The sequence below is a fragment of the Schistocerca piceifrons genome, chromosome X (assembly GCF_021461385.2).
Source record: "Schistocerca piceifrons isolate TAMUIC-IGC-003096 chromosome X, iqSchPice1.1, whole genome shotgun sequence".
NCBI lineage: Eukaryota > Metazoa > Arthropoda > Insecta > Orthoptera > Acrididae > Schistocerca > Schistocerca piceifrons.
The window spans coordinates 262,368,849-262,388,144 of record NC_060149.1 but is presented as its reverse complement, the minus strand read 5'-3'; the positions used below and the strand labels follow the sequence as shown (position 1 = coordinate 262,388,144).

The following is a 19,296-nucleotide window of genomic DNA, read 5'->3' as shown; positions in this document are numbered from 1 at the left end:
GAACACGTATTATGTTCGAGTATAATGACTTTTATGGAGACCAGAAATCTACTCTGTAGGAATCAGCATGGGTTTCGAAAAAGACGATTGTGTGAATCCCAGCTCGCGCTATTCTTCCACGAGACTCAGAGGGCCATAGACTCGGGTTCCCAGGTACATGCCGTGTTTCTTGACTTCCGCAAGGCGTTCGATACAGTTCCCCACAGTCGTTTAATGAACAAAGTAAGAGCATATGGACTATCAGACCAATTGTGTGATTGGATTGAAGAGCTCCTAAATAACAGAAAGCAGCATGTCATTTTCAATGGAGAGAAGTCTTCCGAAGTAAGAGTGATTTCAGGTGTGCCGCAGGGGTGTGTCGTAGGACCGTTGCTATTCACAATGTACATAAATGACCTTGTGGATAACATCGGAAGTTCACTGAGGCTTTTTGCGGATGATGCTGTGGTATATCGAGAGGTTGTAACAATGGAAAATTGTACTGAAATGCAGGAGGATCTGCAACGAATTGACGCATGGTGCAGGGAATGGCAATTGAATCTCAATGTAGACAAGTGTAATGTGCTGCGAATACACAGAAAGAAAGATCCCACATCATTTAGTTACAATATAGCAGGTCAGCAACTGGAAGCAGTTAATCCCATAAATTATCTGGGAGTAGGCATTAGGAGTGATTTAAAATGGAATGATCATATAAAGTTGATCGTCGGTAAAGCAGATGCCAGACTGAGATTCATTGGAAGAATCCTAAGGAAATGCAATCCGAAAACAAAGGAAGTAGGTTACAGTACACTTGTTCGCCCACTGCTTGAATATTGCTCACTAGTGTGGGATCCGTACCAGATAGGGTTGACAGAAGAGATAGAGAAGATCCAACGGAGAGCAGCGCGCTTCGTTACAGGATCATTTAGTAATCGCGAAAGCGTTACGGAGATGATAAACTCCAGCGGAAGACTTTGCAGAAGAGACGCTCAGTAGCCCAGTACGAGCTTTTGTTGAAGTTTCGAGAACATACCTTCACCGAGGAGTCAAGCAGTATATTGCTCCCTCCTACGTATATCTCGCGAAGATACCATGAGGATAAAATCAGAGAGATTAGAGTCCACACAGAGGCATACCGACAATCTTTCTTTCCACGAACAATACGAGACTGGAATAGAAGGGAGAACCGACAGAGGTACTCAAAGTACCCTCCGCCACACAGCGTCAGGTGGCTTGCGGAGTATGGATGTAGATATAGATGTGGTGGATCATGGGCCATAGATGACAGGAGATGTGTACGGGCGAGTAAATGTGTAACTGTTGAGCAACTGACAACACGGATGAACCAAGGGGCTATCAACGGTGTCTTCTCAGCGACCGTTCAGCAACGTTACTGCACATACGCCCCGCAGGAGATGCCTGCTTCATGCACCCGAGCTGACTGCTATTCATCGGCGACGAAGGCTGCAATTTTCACACCAATACCGCAACTGGACGTTCAATGAGTGGCGATAGGTGAATTTTTCAGATGAATCACGTTTTTGTTCCATCGGACAGATGGCCGTCGGCGTGTACAGTGTGAAATTTCTGAAAGCAAACACTCGGCAACCGTCGTTGGAAGAGTCCAGGCTGGAGGTGGGAGCGTTATGATCTGGGGAATGTTTTTGTGACGTTCCCTCGTTATTCTGGAAGGCAAAATGGATAACACTAGTATGCATCTATCCTTGGGGTCCATTTCCATCCCTACATGTAGTTTGTTTTTTCTCGGCACTATTGCATCTACAGGCAAGTCAAAGTAACATGTCACACAGCTCGCAGAGTGCATGCGTGGTTCTAAAAGCTCCAAGATGAGTTTACCGTAATCTCCTGGCCACCAGACCACCAGGATTAAGAGCCAGCCGAGAAACTGTGGGACCATCTCCATCAGGCTGTTTAAATCATAGATCCTCAACTGCGAAACGTAGCACAGGTTGCCACGGCACTGGATTTAGCATGGCTCAAAATCCCTGTTGATACATTCGAGAATCTCATTGACTCTAAGCACGTCTCGCAACAGCCCGCACTGCAAAAGATCTTTATTCAGATTTCTGAAAAGTGGTCACATTAATGTGACTGGATAGTACAGGGTGTACATAAAGCCTGGAAACACGTTCAATTATTTATTGCACAAGAACAAATCATTGTACAGATGTCATACATATTGCATTTTGAAAAGATACTCTGAAAGGGTTTTTTTTACAAACATTCGATATGCGAACCATGGGTGGCCCGGCAGACGTCAATATGGTAATCGAATTCTTGCCGCCGCGCGGGATTAGCCGAGCGGACTGCGGCGCTGCAGTCATGGACTGTGCGGCTGGTCCCGGCGGAGGTTCGAGTCCTCCCTTGGGCATGGGTGGGTGTGTTTGTCCTTAGGATAATTTAGGTTAAGTAGTGTGTAAGCTTAGGGACTGATGGCCTTAGCAGTTAAGTCCCATAAGATTTCACACACATTTGAACATTTGAATTTTTGAATTCTTGCCATTCCCGTCCCAGCATGGCATCGTCGACTGTGGCAGTGGCTTCCCGTATTCTCTCCCGGAACTCTGCTACATCACGTGGTAGAGGCGGTACATACACCAGATCTTTAATGTGTCCCCACAGAAAAAGTCACACAGAGTGAGATCTGGTGATCAAGGAGGCCATTTCATGAAACAGCTGTTCCCTTCTGTAGTACGGCCGATCCATCGCTGCGGCAGCTCCGTGTTCACGTACCCACGAACTTCACGATGAAAATGGTGTGGCGTTCCACCCTGTGAAAGATGAATGTAGAGTCCAATTGCATTTTAGGCATCAGCCATTGCTGCAACATGTCCGAGTAGGAATATGTGACAATGCTCTCGGCGAAGTTTTCGACGTTACAAGGCACAAAAAACATTTACCTTTGGAGAGTCACGCTCAAATTCAGTGCATTCGTGTGGATGCTTTGTACCCCAGATTCGACAATTATGCCTGTTCACTTTCCCATTAGTGTGAAAAGTGGCTTCGTCGCTGAAAATTAAGCGATCAACAATGCCATCCCCATCCTCATTCAGTTGTTGTAACTGTGAACGAAACTCAAAACTCTTGTCTTTATTGTCGTCATTGAGCTTCTGCACTAGTCCAATTTGAATAGTTCCATAGACAGCTTCTGTCGCAGGACTTTCCACACTGACATTGGAGCCATTTCGAGTTCATGGGATGGATGACGCACCGATTTCTTTGGACTCCTTACGAATGGCTCTCGGACGCACTTCACATTCACTTCACTGACACTGGGACGTCCGCTTCTCTTTGCTGGGCACAAGCAACCAGTCGTAAAGAAATTTGTTGTGCCAGTGGTAAATGGCCTTCCTTTTTGGTGGCTTCTTACCGTACTTGGTTCTAAACATCCGTTGAACAGCTGTAGTACACTTGTTTTTGTCAAACTCCAACAGCCGGCCGAAGTGGCCGTGCGGTTAAAGGCGCTGCAGTCTGGAACCGCAAGGCCGCTACGGTCGCAGGTTCGAATTCTGCCTCGGACATGGATGTTTGTGATGTCCATAGGTTAGTTGGGTTTAACTAGTTCTAAGTTCTAGGGGACTAATGACCTCAGCAGTTGAGTCCCATAGTGCTCAGAGCCATTTTAGCCAAACTCCAACACACAGAAAGCTCGCTCCGCACCTGAACTCGCCATGTTTGCGGCTAGCGCTGACTATCGGCAAATTACCAAACTACGCTGTGGCGGTATACATGAAAAAAAAAATAACTTTCAGGGTTTCTCTTCAAAATGATATATGTATGATATCCGTACAATGTTTGGTTCTTGTGCAATAAATAATTGAACGTGTTCCCAGACTTGATGTACACCCTGTACATAAGACGAAGCAGCAGCGTGACATCCATTGATGCATTTCATTTTCTCTCTCTTTACAGAAGCTCCTGCTTCAATGGATTGCTACTGCTGCCTCTGACTGTTACTTGTGTTACAACGTCTTGTCAGTTCTGTTTCTTGCACTGTGTTAGACTAATAACCTTCTTCACCGTCAAATCTGTAATTGGGAAACTTTCATTTAGGAATACTTCAGAACAGTTTTCTTAGATATTAGATGTACGATGCCAAATTATCTGCTTACTACATGAAAATTTTTTTATTCAGTTCCTATTTCATATATTACACAATAAAGTTTCCCATTATCTACTTCAACACTGTAGCATTCCTCATTTCAAACTATTTCATATTCTCTCAGGATTTTATGACTTCCTTATCCAAAATGTTAGTGTTTACTTAACGTCTTCGCCGCTTCTTGTGTGTTTAGAATTACAGTTCTTTAATTTTAAAGATCTTTTATTTCTTCTGGTATAACTGTTGTTATACTGGGTGACCCAGAAACGTTGTCACACAGTTCGAGGGGATTTAGAGGCTTTCGAGAGGAAAAATATCGAGGACAGGAAAAGTCATCCAATGACGCTACAGAGTATCGAAGTTATAGGCGCCGGCGACTGCCACTAGGCCATCCACTCGGCAGCAAACGTGACTTTGTACTCTGACAGATCGTAGGAGAAACGTCTCACAATGTTGTCTGTCATTCAGCAATCACGACTGATTGCCACGATCGCCAGTGGAGAAGATGTATCTAGCTGCTGCGCAGACATTGGAGATTTTAGAGGGTTCCAGGAGAAAAATAAATTTCGGGTGGAGACCCTTGTCCGAAACCGTTATCTACCAAGACAACAAAGCATCACATTCATTGGAGGCAAGGCCTTTCTACGCAGCAGCTGGCTCCATCTTCTTCAATCGCGATCGTGTAATTAGTCGCGATCACCGAATAACAAACAACATTCCGAGACGTTCCGCCTATGGCCCGTCAGCGTACGAAGTCACATTTGTTGCCGAAGGGGTGGCCTAGTGGCAGACTCTTGGCCGGTAACTTCGTCGCTCCGTAGGGTCGGGCGCGGTTTGCTATCCTTGATTTGTTCCTAAAGACACCCTCTACAACCCCTCGAAATCTATCGCAACCTTTCTGAGACACCCTGTATACAGAGTGGTCGTTATAACTCGAGGCAAATAAATATCTTGAAAACGACACATCATACGAAAAGAAAGTTCTTCGTGAAAGGTTAATATTTGTAAAGAGTACATCTGCCTGTGCTACAACTGGCCACCTCCTAACCACCCCTCCAGCATTGGTGGGGTCAACTTTCTATTTTCAAATTGGAACCCGTCATTTTATTGCATATTCGGATTCTACGCGAAAAAATACGTACGCTTTACTTAAACCATTGTTTTCTATTCGCAGTAGATGCCGCTGTAATCGAAAAATATCAGGTGTGACTGTTTTCGCAATTAAGAACCGACGCATTTGATTTTACTTTTCATTTACGATGTAAATGTAAACCTTTGTATTCTAACGGTGCATATTTATGTTCGAAATTTTCTCTAGTGTTGCAAATTTGATTGTACAGTACAATACGGTTAACCGTTTAAATATCTGATGAGAAACTACGCTTAACGTGATCCAAGAACAACGATATAGATGTAATAGTTTCTGTTCCCATGCGGAAGCTTGGTTTCGGTGAATCCCATTGCCTCTCACGATTGAGGTGCTTCATTTCAGTGTGTCCCTGTCTTTCTCACCATAATTATAATTCACAATAAATGCTCAAACTAACGACCTTCCGTTTCGATATATTTCTTAATTACTTCCAGGAATGCATGTACACAGCTTAAATGTATTGTGAATTACAATTGTGTTGAGAGGACAAAAGTTTACATTTACATCGTAAATGGAATGGAGAATCAAATGCACCTGTTCTTAATTGCAAGAACAGGCACACCTGATATTTTTCTATTACAGTGCCATCTCGCACGAATGGAAAACAATGGTCTGAGTGACCCACATGTGTGTTTGGGCACAGAATCAGACTATCCAATAAAAATGGGAGGTTCCATTTTGAAAATACAAAATTGACTCCGCCCATGCCGGCCGGAGTGGCCGTGCGGTTCTAGGCGCTACAGTCTGGAATCGCGAGACCGCTACGGTCGCAGGTTCGAATGCTGCCTCGGGCATGGATGTGTGTGATGTCCTTTGGTTAGTTAGGTTTAAGTAGTTCTAAGTTCTAGGGGACTGATGACCTCAGAAGTTGAGTCCCATAGTGCTCAGAGCCATTTGAACCATTTTTGAACTCCGCCCATGCAGGAGGGGTGGTTATGAGGTGGCCAATTCTAGCACAGATAGCTGTCTCCTTTACTAATATTAACTTTTTACTTAAAACATTTTTTTCGTACGATGCGTTTTTTAGAGATATTTAGTTATCTCAAGTTAGAACAAACACCTTGTACGGTGGGAGAGTAGTTACTCTGTTGTATTGAGTCTTTTGCTCTGAGTAATACTATCAAACAATTTATAACAGACTTTTCAGTCCTCTCAATATCTAATTTATATCCTTTACCGTCATAAAGATATTCAAACATCATACCCACATTACTTATTTCCTGTAAAAACATAGATTTCTCGACTATTCACTAGACTTCAGATTGATTACTTCTACAGTCTAATCAAGAAGTATTTCACATATGTAATACAGTCCTATTTTCCACGCTATCTGGAGAGCTTGTACGGTTTTTGTGGTTCTACCCACCACAACATTATAGATAACTGTTTTATTGAGTCGTTTGCTCTGAGTAATACTATCAAACAATTTATAAAGGACTCTTCAGTCCTCTCACAATCTAATTTACATCCTTTACCGTCTTAAAAAAATTCAAACATCATGTCCACATTACTTATTTCCTGTAAATACATAAATTTCTCGACTATTCACTAGACTTCAGATTGATTACTTCTACAATCTAATCAAGAAGTATTTCATATATGTAATACAGTCCTATTTTCCACGCTATCTGGAGAGCTTGTACGGTTTTTGTGGTTCTACCCATCACAAAACTATAGATACATGAAAATGTCAATATCGTCAAAAGCCATAGTGCTTGCGAAAAACGGAATCGCGAAAAGCACACTATTTCAATCGAGTTTCATTAATTTTTCTCTCTTCTTCTAATCAATTATGTTCTTGAACATGAATGGCAACCTGGGCACGTCAAATATATGTTGAAATGCACGGAGTTGACAGAAGTCATGGATACCTCCTGATACCGTGTCGGATCTCCTTTTGCCCAGCGTAGTGCAGCAACTCGACGTGGCATGGATTCAACAAGTCGCTGGATGCCCCTGCAGAAATACTGAGCTATGTTGACTCTACAGCCGTCCATAATTGTGAAAGTGTTGCCAGTGTAGGTTTTTGTGTACGGACTGACCTCTCGACAGTGTCTCATACATTTTCGATGGGATTCATGTCGGGTGATCTGGGTAGCCAAATCATTCGCTCCAACCGTCCAGAATGTTCTTCAAACCAGACATAAACAACTGTGGTGCGGCAATATGACTCATTGTCATCCATAAAAAATCGCATCGTTGTTTGGGAACATGAAGTCCATGAATGGCTTCAAATGGTCTCCAAGTAGCCCGAACATAACCATTGCACTCAATGATAGGTTCAATTGGACCAGAGGGCCCAGTCCATTCCATGCAAACACAGCCCACACAATTATGGAGCCACCACCAGCTTGCACAGTGCCTTGGAAACTCGGTTCCATGGCTCCGTGTGATATGCACCACACTCGACCCAGTCATCAGCTCTTACCAACCGAAATCAGGACTCATCTGACCAGGCCACGGTTTTCCAGTCGTCTAGGGTCCAACCGATATCGTCAGGAACCCAGGAGAGGCGCTGCAGGCGATGTCGTGCTATTAGCAAAGGCACTCGCGTCTCTCGTCTGCTGCCATAGTCTATTAACGCCAAATTTCGCCGCAGTGTCCTAGTGGATGCATTCGTCGTAAGTCCCATATTGACTTCTACGGGTATTTCACGCAGTGTTGCTTGTTTGTTAGCACTGACGCTATACGCAAACGCTGCTGCTCTCGGTCGCTAAATGAAGGTCGTCGACCACTGTGTGGTCCGAGGTGAGAGGTAATGGCTGAAATCTGGTAGTCTCGGCACACTCTTGACGCTGTGGATCTCGGAATATTGAATTCCCAAACAATTTCCAAAATTGAACGTCCCATGCGCCTAGCTCCAACTACCAATTCCGCATCCGAAGTTCGTTAATTACCGTTGTGCTGCCATAATCACGTCAATAACCTTTTCACATTAATTACTTGAGTACAAATAATAACCCCCCAATGCACTGCTCTTTCATACCTTTAGGATGTGATACTAGCGCGATCTGTATATGCACACTTCACTATGGCATGACTTTTGTCACCTAAGTGTAAAACAGTCATTCAGATACAAGTAGTCTCAATAGTGATAACCAAAGGTATAGGCCTCAACTTCTAGACGACGTTATTACTGTTGCGGTGGGAACAAATTCTTAAACTTTCATAAATTAAATGATTGTTCTTTGATGTTACAGAAATGTAGTAACGCAGTTGCCATAAAGAAATAAAGAACAATATTTTTTTCGGAAAAATCAGGCCTCATACTGTTACGTTCTTTTATGTGTATTACCGACATATCATTCGTCTAATTTATTGCGTAAAAATTTACTTTAAATTTTCTGTGTGGAGCATACTGTTTGCCTACAATACAACTTTTCCAAAATTCCAAAGTTTGTACAGGCATTGCTTTCGGTACTCTGTAAGAAAGGATGATTTGCTTCCTTCATCAACAAATTATAGTGCTCGATTTTGTTCTCGTTTCCTTTACACAGGAGGTTTGTAACCAAGATCTACTTTCTTCTACCCAGTGTCTAATTTTCTTCAGTAGATTTACCTTTAGAACTTTAACTCGATGGATAAGGAAGCGCGCCAGTGAGATGTGGATTCAGTCCTTACGGCCGTTATGAGAATCTTATTCTCGCGATTATGATTTAAGCTTTCATAAACCACTCCCCGAGAATGCCAGTCTACAGTGAAGAGCCAAAGAAACTGGTACACTTATCTAATATCGTTTAGGGCACCCACGAAGACGCAGAAGTGCCGCAATACGATGTGCCATGGACTGGACTAATGTCTGAAGTTGTTCTGGAAAGAACTGACATCATCAATCCTGCAGGTTGTCGATAAATCCGTAAGAATACGACGGCGTGGAGATCTCTTCTGAACAGCGCGTTCCAAGGCATTCCAGATATGCTCAATAATGTTCATGTCTGGCGAGTCTGGTGGCCAGTGGTAGTGTTTAAACTCAGAAGAGTGTTCCTGAAGCCACTTTGTAGCATTTCTGGACGTGTGGTGTGTCGCATTGTCCTACTGGAATTGCCCAAATCCTTCGGAATGCGCAATGGACATGAATGGATGCAGGTGATCAGACAAGATGCTTTCGTACTTGTCACCTGTCAGAGTCGTATCTAGACGTATCAGGGGTCCCTCATCATTCCAACTGCACATGCGGCACGCCATTACAGAGCCTCCACCATCTTGAACAGTCCCTTATTGACATGCAGGGTCTATAGATTCATGAGGTTGTCTCCATATCCGTACATGTCCATCCGCTCGATACAATTTGAAGTGAGACTCGTCCCACCAGGCAACATGTTTCCAGTCGTCAACAGTCCAATGTCGGTGTTAACGGGCCCGGCGAGGCGTGAATCTTTGTGTCGTTCAGCCCGATGATGTTTCCTTGAATAGTTCGCACGCTGACACTTATTGATGGCGCAACATTGAACTCTGCTGCAATTTGCGGAAGGGTTGCACTTCTGTCACGTTGAAGGATTCTCTTCAGTCGTCATTGGTCCCATTCCTGCAGGATCTTTTTCCAGCCGCAGCGATGTTGGAGATTTGATGTTTAACCGGATTCCTGATATTTACGGTAAACTCGTGAAATAGTCGTGCGGGAAAATCTCTGTTTCATCGCTACCTCGGAGATGCTGTGTTCCATCGCTCGTGCGCCGACTATTAACCGATTTAACAATTCCGCCAGACACTTGTAGTCTTACATAGGCGTTGCCGACCGCAGCGTCGTATTCTGCCTATTTACTGATCTCTGTATTTGAATACACATTTCTATACCGGTTTCTTTGGGGCTTCAGTGTATAAATTAATATATCGTTTCAGAGTTTCTTTCTTCCTTTTTTAAGAACGGATTGTGTGGTTATATTATCTGCACCTCATTTTGTACATAGTAACGCATTGCAATTTGTCTTACACTGTAGCGCACATAAAATCATTCGCACTATAGTAACAGTTGTATATAAAAACGTTTTGAGAGATTTTTTGAAATATTTTGATTTTTTATCTCTTTCTCATGTCTGAAAGGAGTTTTTCCGCGGCTTTGTCTTTGTAGAAGAGGGCTTTGATTTCAATTACATGACGACGCGGCTGGCTCATGGAAGTAGTTCCTTTTCCTTATGTCATGATTCTGATGTGTCTTGATATCTTGACTATCGAGAACGTATATGAATTTTGTCCAGCACAAGAGTTCATTTAGAGTTATTCTTGGTGGTGTTAATATCTCAAATGCGTCAAATGCTGGCCCACATGATTCTCTCCTTTTCAGGTTGGCTATCATTCTTACTTATCTTTTCTGAATTTTGAGTACTCTATTAGTGTTCGTTCTGAAGGTGTCTCCCTAAAAAATTAAGTCATAACTAAATGTAGAACGAATAAGTGCATAGTATTTCATTTTCAGAAATCTGTGTCTTTTAGGTAACTAAGTTCGTGCGGAACATATAGCTCCGAGCTGAATTTTCCACTTATACACTCAAAAGAAAGGAAAAAAAAAACAGTATGATGAAGGAATTATCCGAAAGGGAAGAAATCGGTATTGTGATGTGCAGGTACAGACAAAAAAATCATTACAAATTCAGAACAAATTTGATTTATTCGAGAGAGCTTCACAAATTGAAGTCGTCAATAATGCGTTGGTCGAACTTTGGCCCGTATGTAACCACTTATTCCGCTTGCGTTGATTGATAGTTATTGGATGTCCTCCTGAGGGATATCGTGCCAAATTCTGTCCAGTTGGCGTGTTAAATCGTCGAAATCCTGCCCGTAATACTCCGAATGTTCTCGGATGGGGAGAGATCCGACAAGCTCGCTGGCCAAGGTGGGGTTTGGCAAGCACGAAGACAAGCAGTAGAAATTCTCACCGTGTGTGAGCGGGCTTTATCTTGCTGAAATGTAAACCCAGGATAGCTTGCCATGGAGGGTAACAAAACATGGCGTAGAATATAATCGACGTACCGCCGTGGTGTAAGAGTGCCACGGATGACAACCAAAGCGGTCCTGATTTGAAAGGAAATGGCACCCCGGACCGTCACTCCCGGTAGTCGGCCTGTATGGCAGCTGACAGTCAGGTTGGTATCCCGCAGCTGTCTGGGGCGTCTCCAAACATGTATTTGCTGGTAATTGGACTTGAAGTCTCATTGACTAAAGTAGAATTGCCTTTAGCGATGAGTTCCGCTTCTAACTGAGCTCCGATGACCAGCAAACACGTCTCTGGAAACGCTCTGGACTGTGATAGGATACCAACCTGACAGCTGCCCGCCATACGGCCTGACAACTAGAAGTGATGGTCGGGGGTGCTATTTCTTTTCATAGCAGGACACCTCTGGTTGTCATCAGCGGCATCCAAACAGCGTAGAACATCGACGATATTGTACGCCACGTTTTGTTGCCCTTCACGGGACGCCATCCTGGGCTTGCATTTCAGGAAAATAATGCTTGCCGGCACACGGGGAGAGTTCTACTGCTTGTCTTCGTACCTGCCGAACCCTATCTGGACCAGCTAGGTCCTCGGATCTCTCCCCTATGAGAACGTTTGTAATATTATGGATAAGACCCTCCAACCAGCTCGGGTTCTGACTTAACTTCTGAGGTCATCAGTCCCCTAGAACTTAGAACTACTTAAACCTAACTAACCTAAGGACATCACACAGATCCATGCCCGAGGCAGTATTCGAACCTGCGATCGTAGCGGTCGTGCAGTTCCAGACTGAAGCGCCTAGAACCGCTCGGCCACTCCGGCCGGTTGTAACGCGTCAATTGGACAGAATTTGGCACGATATTCCTCATCCTCAGTAGGACATCAGAAAACTGTCAGTCAATGCCAACCCAAATAATTACTTTTGTAAGAGCCAGAAGTGGACAAACCCGTTACTGACGTATTCAGTTTGTGAAGCTCTTTCTCTCGCATAAATCATCTAATTTTTATCAATTTTTAACCATTTGTTTTTCTGTACATGTAAATCACATCCACCTACTTCCGTCCCATTTGGATTATTCCTTCGTAGTGTGTATTTTCTTTTCTTTGAGTGTATATTCTATGTGATTATCCCAATATACATCTTCATTACTATTAGTGGCTAGCGAGTGGTGGCCTGCCAGTTTTGGTAACTTATGACCAAATGTTTTATTTACTTACCTGTCAACAAAAGCAGCAAAAATGGCCGACTTGATTAAGTTGGTTCAAATGGTTCAAATGGCTCTGAGCACTATGCGACTTAACTTCTGAGGTCATCAGTCACCTAGAACTTAGAACTACTTAAACCTAACTAACCTAAGGACATCACACACATCCATGCCCGAGGCAGGAGTCGAACCTGCGACCGTAGCGGTCGCTCGGCTCCAGACTGTAGCGCCTAGAACCGCACGGCCACTCCGGCCGGCCTTGACTAAGTCCATGGCGCTCCAGAGTTCGTCTCACTGACAGTGCAGATACTTGTCTTGCTTCCGGCATCTAGGCGCTTCAGTTTGGAACCGCGTGACTGCTACGGTCGCAGGTTCGAATCCTGCCTCGGGCATGGATGTGTGTGATGTCCTTAGGTTAGTTAGGTTTAAGTAGTTCTAAGTTCTAGGGGACTGATGACCACAGATGTTAAGTCCCATATTGCTCAGAGCCATTTTTTGCTTCCGGTAAGCACATTTCCTGAAACAGGGACCGTGACGTATCTTTACGAACCTGTGTAGAAGAGGGGACATTATGTCTGTCCTCTCTGGCGCTGGTCGCACGGGGCCGTTGAGATCCTGCTTGGTGTTTAGTATGGCCCTACTGAACCTATCATTTCCATATACGAATGACAGTCGTGGGATACCGGCCAAAGCGAGCAGCAGTATTGAAGAACAACACAACTGTGTTGCTGTCGAATTCCGACACGCTCTGGTAGATATTTCTCATTGTTACTCGAGGCATAACACGATATTCTCACAAATAAACGACATTTAGATACAATCTCCTAATGAGAAACCTGCTGTATATTGTTTCTTTATACAGGGTGATTCAGCTGCCCCTTCCGATTAGTTACCGATCGTTTATTCCGTTTATATACTTAATCTTTCGTAAACGGTTCAAAGGTTACATAAAGGATAATGGTTAACTGTACACTTCCCATTTTGATATCTCCTTTTAATTTCAGTGTTTCTGATGGTGTAATACACTTTATAAGGCAAAGTTCCTGAACCATTTACGAAAGGTTAAGTACCATAAATGGAGTAAACTGTTAGAGGCATCCAAAACCTGTATGACTACGCCACTAATTACAAAAAAGAAAGATTGGAGACACTTGAATAAGTATATCAGAAGTAAGGTATATCTTGGTACAAAATTACCGTGTGACTCATGGCTAATCCTCACTTCCATTTTTTTCAGTATGATACCGTTTACTAATACTCACCAAAAGTTCTGAGACGAAACTTATGCAGATTACGTCGCTGTCGTCTGTCTGGATACCTCCTGATACAGATGTAGTGCGGTTTACGTGAAACGAATCAATAGGGGCATCTCTATCACGCTGTATACAGAATGTACGTGGCGTTACTACTACCTACTTTGTGGGGTTGCAGTGAAATGCTAATGATTTGGATTTCCAAGCATATGGTACACTTAAGCCCAGTTTGGCATTTATTGCCTGTCGCCTTAATGGTTTTCCAGTTTTAATGGCCGGCGGTGTAGTGTTATCAGACACACATTACTGTGGGTAGCTGTGTGGACGCCCGCCACTGTGGTGAATATCCGTGGCCAGTGCGTTGTTTGTAGTCTCTGCGAACGGCGGCCACCACGCCGCTGCCTGGATCAGCTGCCCTTGCTGGATGTCGCTATGGTGGCCTGCACGGACACACGGGCATACACTATCTGATCGAAAGTACCTGGACTCCTATTACTGGATCTTAATATGGGGTGTATCCTCCCTTCGCCTTTATGACCACTTCAGATCTGTCGGGGATAATCCTAATGAGGTGTCTGAATGAAACTTCCTGGCATATTAAAACTGTGTGCCGGTCCAAGACTCGAACTCGGGACATTTGCCTTTCGCGGGCGAGTGCTCTACCGACTGAGCTACCAAAGCACGAATCATGACCCGTTCTCACAAGAGCCCTTGCCCGCGAAAGGCAAAGATCCCGAGTTCGACTCTCGGTCTGGGACACAGTTTTAATTTGCCAGGAAGTTTCATATCAGCCCACACTCCGCTGCAGAGTGAAAATTTCATTCTGGTCAAGTACCTGAACATCTGTGGAGGAATGGAAGCTTATTCTTCTTTAAGAGCCGAAACGAAAGAAGTTAGTGAACGCTATGCCAAATAAGAAGTCGCTTACTTTGTTGGTAGCGAAATGGACCTTCCTGTTTGAGCACTGAGTTTCCTGATTACGTAAAGCATAATTTTCATTTTGATTTCAGATTGACTGGCATGCATTTTTCTCAAATGCAATGGAAAATATCACGCGTAAAATCAGCAAGAAAGAGAACGTCGTTGTTTACGCTCCGGAATATCTAGAAAAATTAAATGACATAATCAAGAACTACACCAACACCACTGACGGTAAAATGTAAGTAGTCATGCTTCCATAACTATTGTCGTTTATATACGTATGAAAGCCATTTGTTAACTTCACACTATCCTCAACAATAGATTATATCAATAATTTTGTGTAAAATCTATAATATTGCTTAATTTCGAATATACGAGTATCCAGACCTAAAGATTAACGAAAATTCACAGTCCCTGAATGAGATAAAAAATTGTAGTGAGATTTGTTTCAGTGACTGGTAACAATTATCAGCACAACATACACTGAAGTTCAAAGCCTCAGGGAAGTTCCAATATTCATGTTTATTAGATATACAAAATATTATTCGACATGTATATTAAAAAATTAAATTTTTGTATGATACGTGTGGCTCCTGAAGAGGCGCAGCAGACTATTTAGTAGTTGCAGAGGCAATGTATGAATGACTGAACTGGCCTTGTAGTATCAACCAAAACAGCATTACTGTGCTGGTACTGCGAACTGCTGAAAGCAAGGGGAAACTACAGCCGTCATTTTTCCCGAGGGCATACAGCTTTACTGTATGGTTAAGTGATGATGGCGTCCTCTTGGGTAAAATATTCCGGAGGTAAAATAGTCCCCCATTCGGATCTCCGGGCGGGGGCTACTCAGCAGGACGTCGTCATCAGGAGAAACAAAACTGGCGGTCTACGGATCGGAGCGTGGAATGCGGGCAGGTAGGTTAGAAAATTTGGAAATGGAAATGGATAGGATAAAGTTAGATATAGTGGGAAAAAGCGAAGTTCGGTGGCTGGAGGAACAGGACTTCTGGTCAGGTGAATACAGGGTTATAAAGACAAAATCAAATAGGGGTAATGCAGGAGTAGGTTTACTAGTGAATAAAAAAATAGGAACCCAGATAAGCTGCTACGAATAGCATGTTGTAGCCAAGATAGACACGAAGCTCACGCCTACTACAGTAGCACAAGTTTATATTCCAACTAGCTCTGCAGATGATGAAGAGATTGAAGAAATGTATGGTGAGATGGGAGAAATTATTCAGATAGTGAAGGGAGACGAAAATTTAATAGTCACGGGAGACTGGAATTCGACAGCAGGAAAAGGAAGAAAAGGAAAAGTAAGTTAATTGGACTGTGGGTGAGGAATGAAAGAGGAAGCCACCTGGTAGAATTTTGCACACAACATAACTTACTCATCGCTAAGACTTGGTTTAAGAATCATGGAAGAAAGTTGTATACGTGGAAGAGACCTGGAGACATCGGAAGATTTCAGATTGATTATATAATGGTATGAGAGAGATTTAGGAACCAGGTTTTGAATTGTAAGACATTTCCAGTGGCAGATGTAGACACAGACCACAATGTATTGCTTTTAAACTGTAGATTAAAACTGCAAAATGGTAGGCAGTTAAGGAGATGGGACCTGGGTAAACTGAAAGCACTAGAGGTTGTAGAGAGTTTCAGAGGGAGCATTAGGGAATGACTGACAAGAACAGGGGAAAGGACTACAATAGAGGAAGAATGGGTAGTTTTGAGAGATTAAATAGGTACAAAGACGAGGGCTGGTAGAAATCCTTGGGTAATACAAGAAATATTGAATTTAATTTATGAAAGGATAAAATATAAAAATACAGTAAATGAAGCAGGCGAAAAGAAATACAAACGTCTCAAAAATGAGACAGACAGGAAGTGCAAAACGCCTAAGCGGGAATGGCTAGAGGACAAATGTAAGGATGTAGAAGCATATACCACTTGGGGTAAGATAGATGCCGCCTGCGTAAAAACGAAAGAGACGTTTGGAGAAAAGAGAAACGCCTGTATGAATATCAAGAGGTCAGATGATCAACCAGTCCTAAGGAAAGAAGGGAAAGCATAAATGCAGAAGGTCTAATTAAAGGGGCTATACAAGGGCGATGAACTTGAGGGCAATATTATGGAAATGGAAGAGGACGTAGATGAAGATGAGATGGAAGAGATGACACTTCGTGAAGAAACACTGTAAGAACTTGGTAGAAACAAGGTCCCGTGAGTAGACGACATCCCGCTAGAACAACTAATAGCTTTGGGAGAGCCCACCATGACCAAACTCTTCCATCTGGTGGGCAACCTGTATGAGACAGGCGAAATACCCTTAGACTTCAAGAAGAATATAATAATTCCAATTCCAATTCCAAGGAAAGCAGGTGCTGAAATATGTGAAAATTACCGAACTATCAGTTTAATAAGTCACGACTGCAAAATAATAAATGGTAGAAGCCGACCTCAGGGAACATCAGCTTGGATTCCTGGCAAATGTAGGAACACGAGAGGCAATAATGATCCTATGACTTATCTTACAAGCTAGGTTAAGAAAAGGCAAACCCACGTTTATAGCATTTGTAGACTCAGAGAAAGCTTTTGACAGTATTGACTGGAATACTCTTTCAGATTCTGAAGGTGGCAGGGGTAAAATACTGGGAACGAAAGGCTATTTATAATTTGTACAGAAACCAGATGGCAATTATAAGAGTCGAGGGGCACAAAATGGAAGCAATGGTTCAGAAGGGAGTGAGACAGGGTTGCAACCTATCCCCTGTGTTATTCAATCTGTACATTGAACAAACAGTAAAGGAAACCAAAGAAAAAATTGGAGGAGTAGGAATTAAAATCCAGAGAGAAGAAATAAAAACCTTGACATTTGCCGATGACATTGTAATTCTGTCAGACACAGCAAAGGACTTGAAAGAACGGTTGAGCGGAATGGACAGTGTCTTGAAAGGAAGCTATAAGATGAACATCAACAAAAGCAAAACGATGGTGTAATAGAATGTAGTCGAATTAAATCAGGCGATGCTGAGGGAATTAGGAGAGGAAATGAGACACTTCAGGTATTGCTATTTTGGCAGCAAAATAACTAAGGGTGGTCGAAGCAGAGAGATTATCAAGTGTGGACTGACGATGGCAAGGAAAGCGTTTTTGAAGAAGAGAAGTATAGATTTAAGTGTCAGAAAAACTTTTCAGAAAGTATTTGTATGGAGTGTGGCCATGTATGCATGTGAAACATGGACGATAAATAGTTTAGACAAGGAGAGGATAGAAGTTATTTTTTAAATGTGTTGTTACAGAAGAATGCTGAAGATTAGATGGGTAGATCACGTAACTAATGAGGAGGTACTGAACAGAATTGCGGAGAGGAGGAATTTGTGGTACAACTTGATTACAAGAAGGGCTCAGTTCGTAGGACACTTTCTGATGCATCAAGGGATCACCAATTTAGTACTGGAAGGAAACGTGGAGTGTAAAAATCGTAGAGTGAGACCAAGAGATGAATATACCAAGGAGACTCGGAGATGAAGAAGCTCGCAAAAGATAGAGTAGCATGGAGAGCTTCATCAAGCCAGTCTTTGGACTGAAGACCGCAACAATAACAACAACAACGACGACGACGACGACGAGTCCATTGTTAATTATTGATATCCATTTTTAAAAAGCTACCAAAAACGTAAACCGTAAAAAAATAGAATAACAGAGATCACAGGGTAGTAGGGATTTAGTCCACATACGTCAGCATATTGCAGTTGTATAAGTTATTCACGAATAGAGACATAAACAGGCACCTCAAGTGTAAACATACGCTAATTTCAGATCTTGAGAAGAACTATTCATGGATTATAGCGAAACATACAGGTTTTTTATTTTGTTAGTTATTTTGAAAATAATACGCTTCTTATTACACTTTACTACCAAGTTGGCCCAATATAAGGTCGAAAATTGTCACTCTGATATCTGTTTCCATAATTTCCGTTAAGCACTCTGAATGCCTACGTTGCTACTCGACAATGCACACAAATTATACGTCATCGACGAAAAAAATTAGCTAGTGTTAATAATTTTTCTTACTTGTGGGTCATCAGCCACTACAGTTTCAGCGTTTGAAAATGGCCCAACAACTGAAACTGCACATACACAAACAACAGTTACAAATTCTGGCAGTTTTTGGAACATGTTGTCATTTAGAAAACTTAGCAAGTGTTTCAATATTTTAAAATAATTATTATCGTCTCATACGGACACCGGCCATATCCGTATAGACCTCCAAGTTCGGTTCTTTCAACGAATTTTAAAGGGTTATCAACATCGTTAGAGCGTAAGGTAAGAGTAACTTGGACATTAAAGCTTTTATGTCTCTACATAGAACATTAAAATTGTATTATATCACGTTTCTGCTGCTTAGTACTTAAGTCATTTGGTTTTCAGACTGTTTTATTATTTAAATTCAGGGGGATAATTTCAACAGGAGTTGATTAAAAAGTGTGGTAAAGTAGAACGATTATGTGAAAAATAAATGATAAAGGAGTCATTTTGTAGAAACAAATTAATCAATTTTAATGAACATTACGATACAGCCTAATAATGGCAAAAATATTTCATAAATTGAAAACAATCTAGAGATAAAACTAAGCGATAGAACTAATTCGGGTTTAAATTCTCTACAGAACTAACGTGATTTAAAAAAAATGGTTCAAATGGCTCTGAGCACTATGGGACTTAACATC

At 42.4% G+C, this 19,296-nt stretch overlaps 1 protein-coding gene across 3 annotated transcripts in view; it reads left to right on the top strand.

Annotated features, from left to right (window-relative positions):
- The window catches only part of LOC124721627 (endothelin-converting enzyme homolog), a 416,974-nt gene that overhangs the window by 349,995 nt on the left and 47,683 nt on the right, over positions 1-19,296 (top strand). For all 3 annotated transcript variants that reach the window (XM_047246685.1, XM_047246686.1, XM_047246687.1), the window contains exon 8: positions 14,653-14,801. In XM_047246685.1, the coding sequence (XP_047102641.1) occupies positions 14,653-14,801 (149 nt within the window). The remainder of the gene's footprint in view (positions 1-14,652; positions 14,802-19,296) is intronic.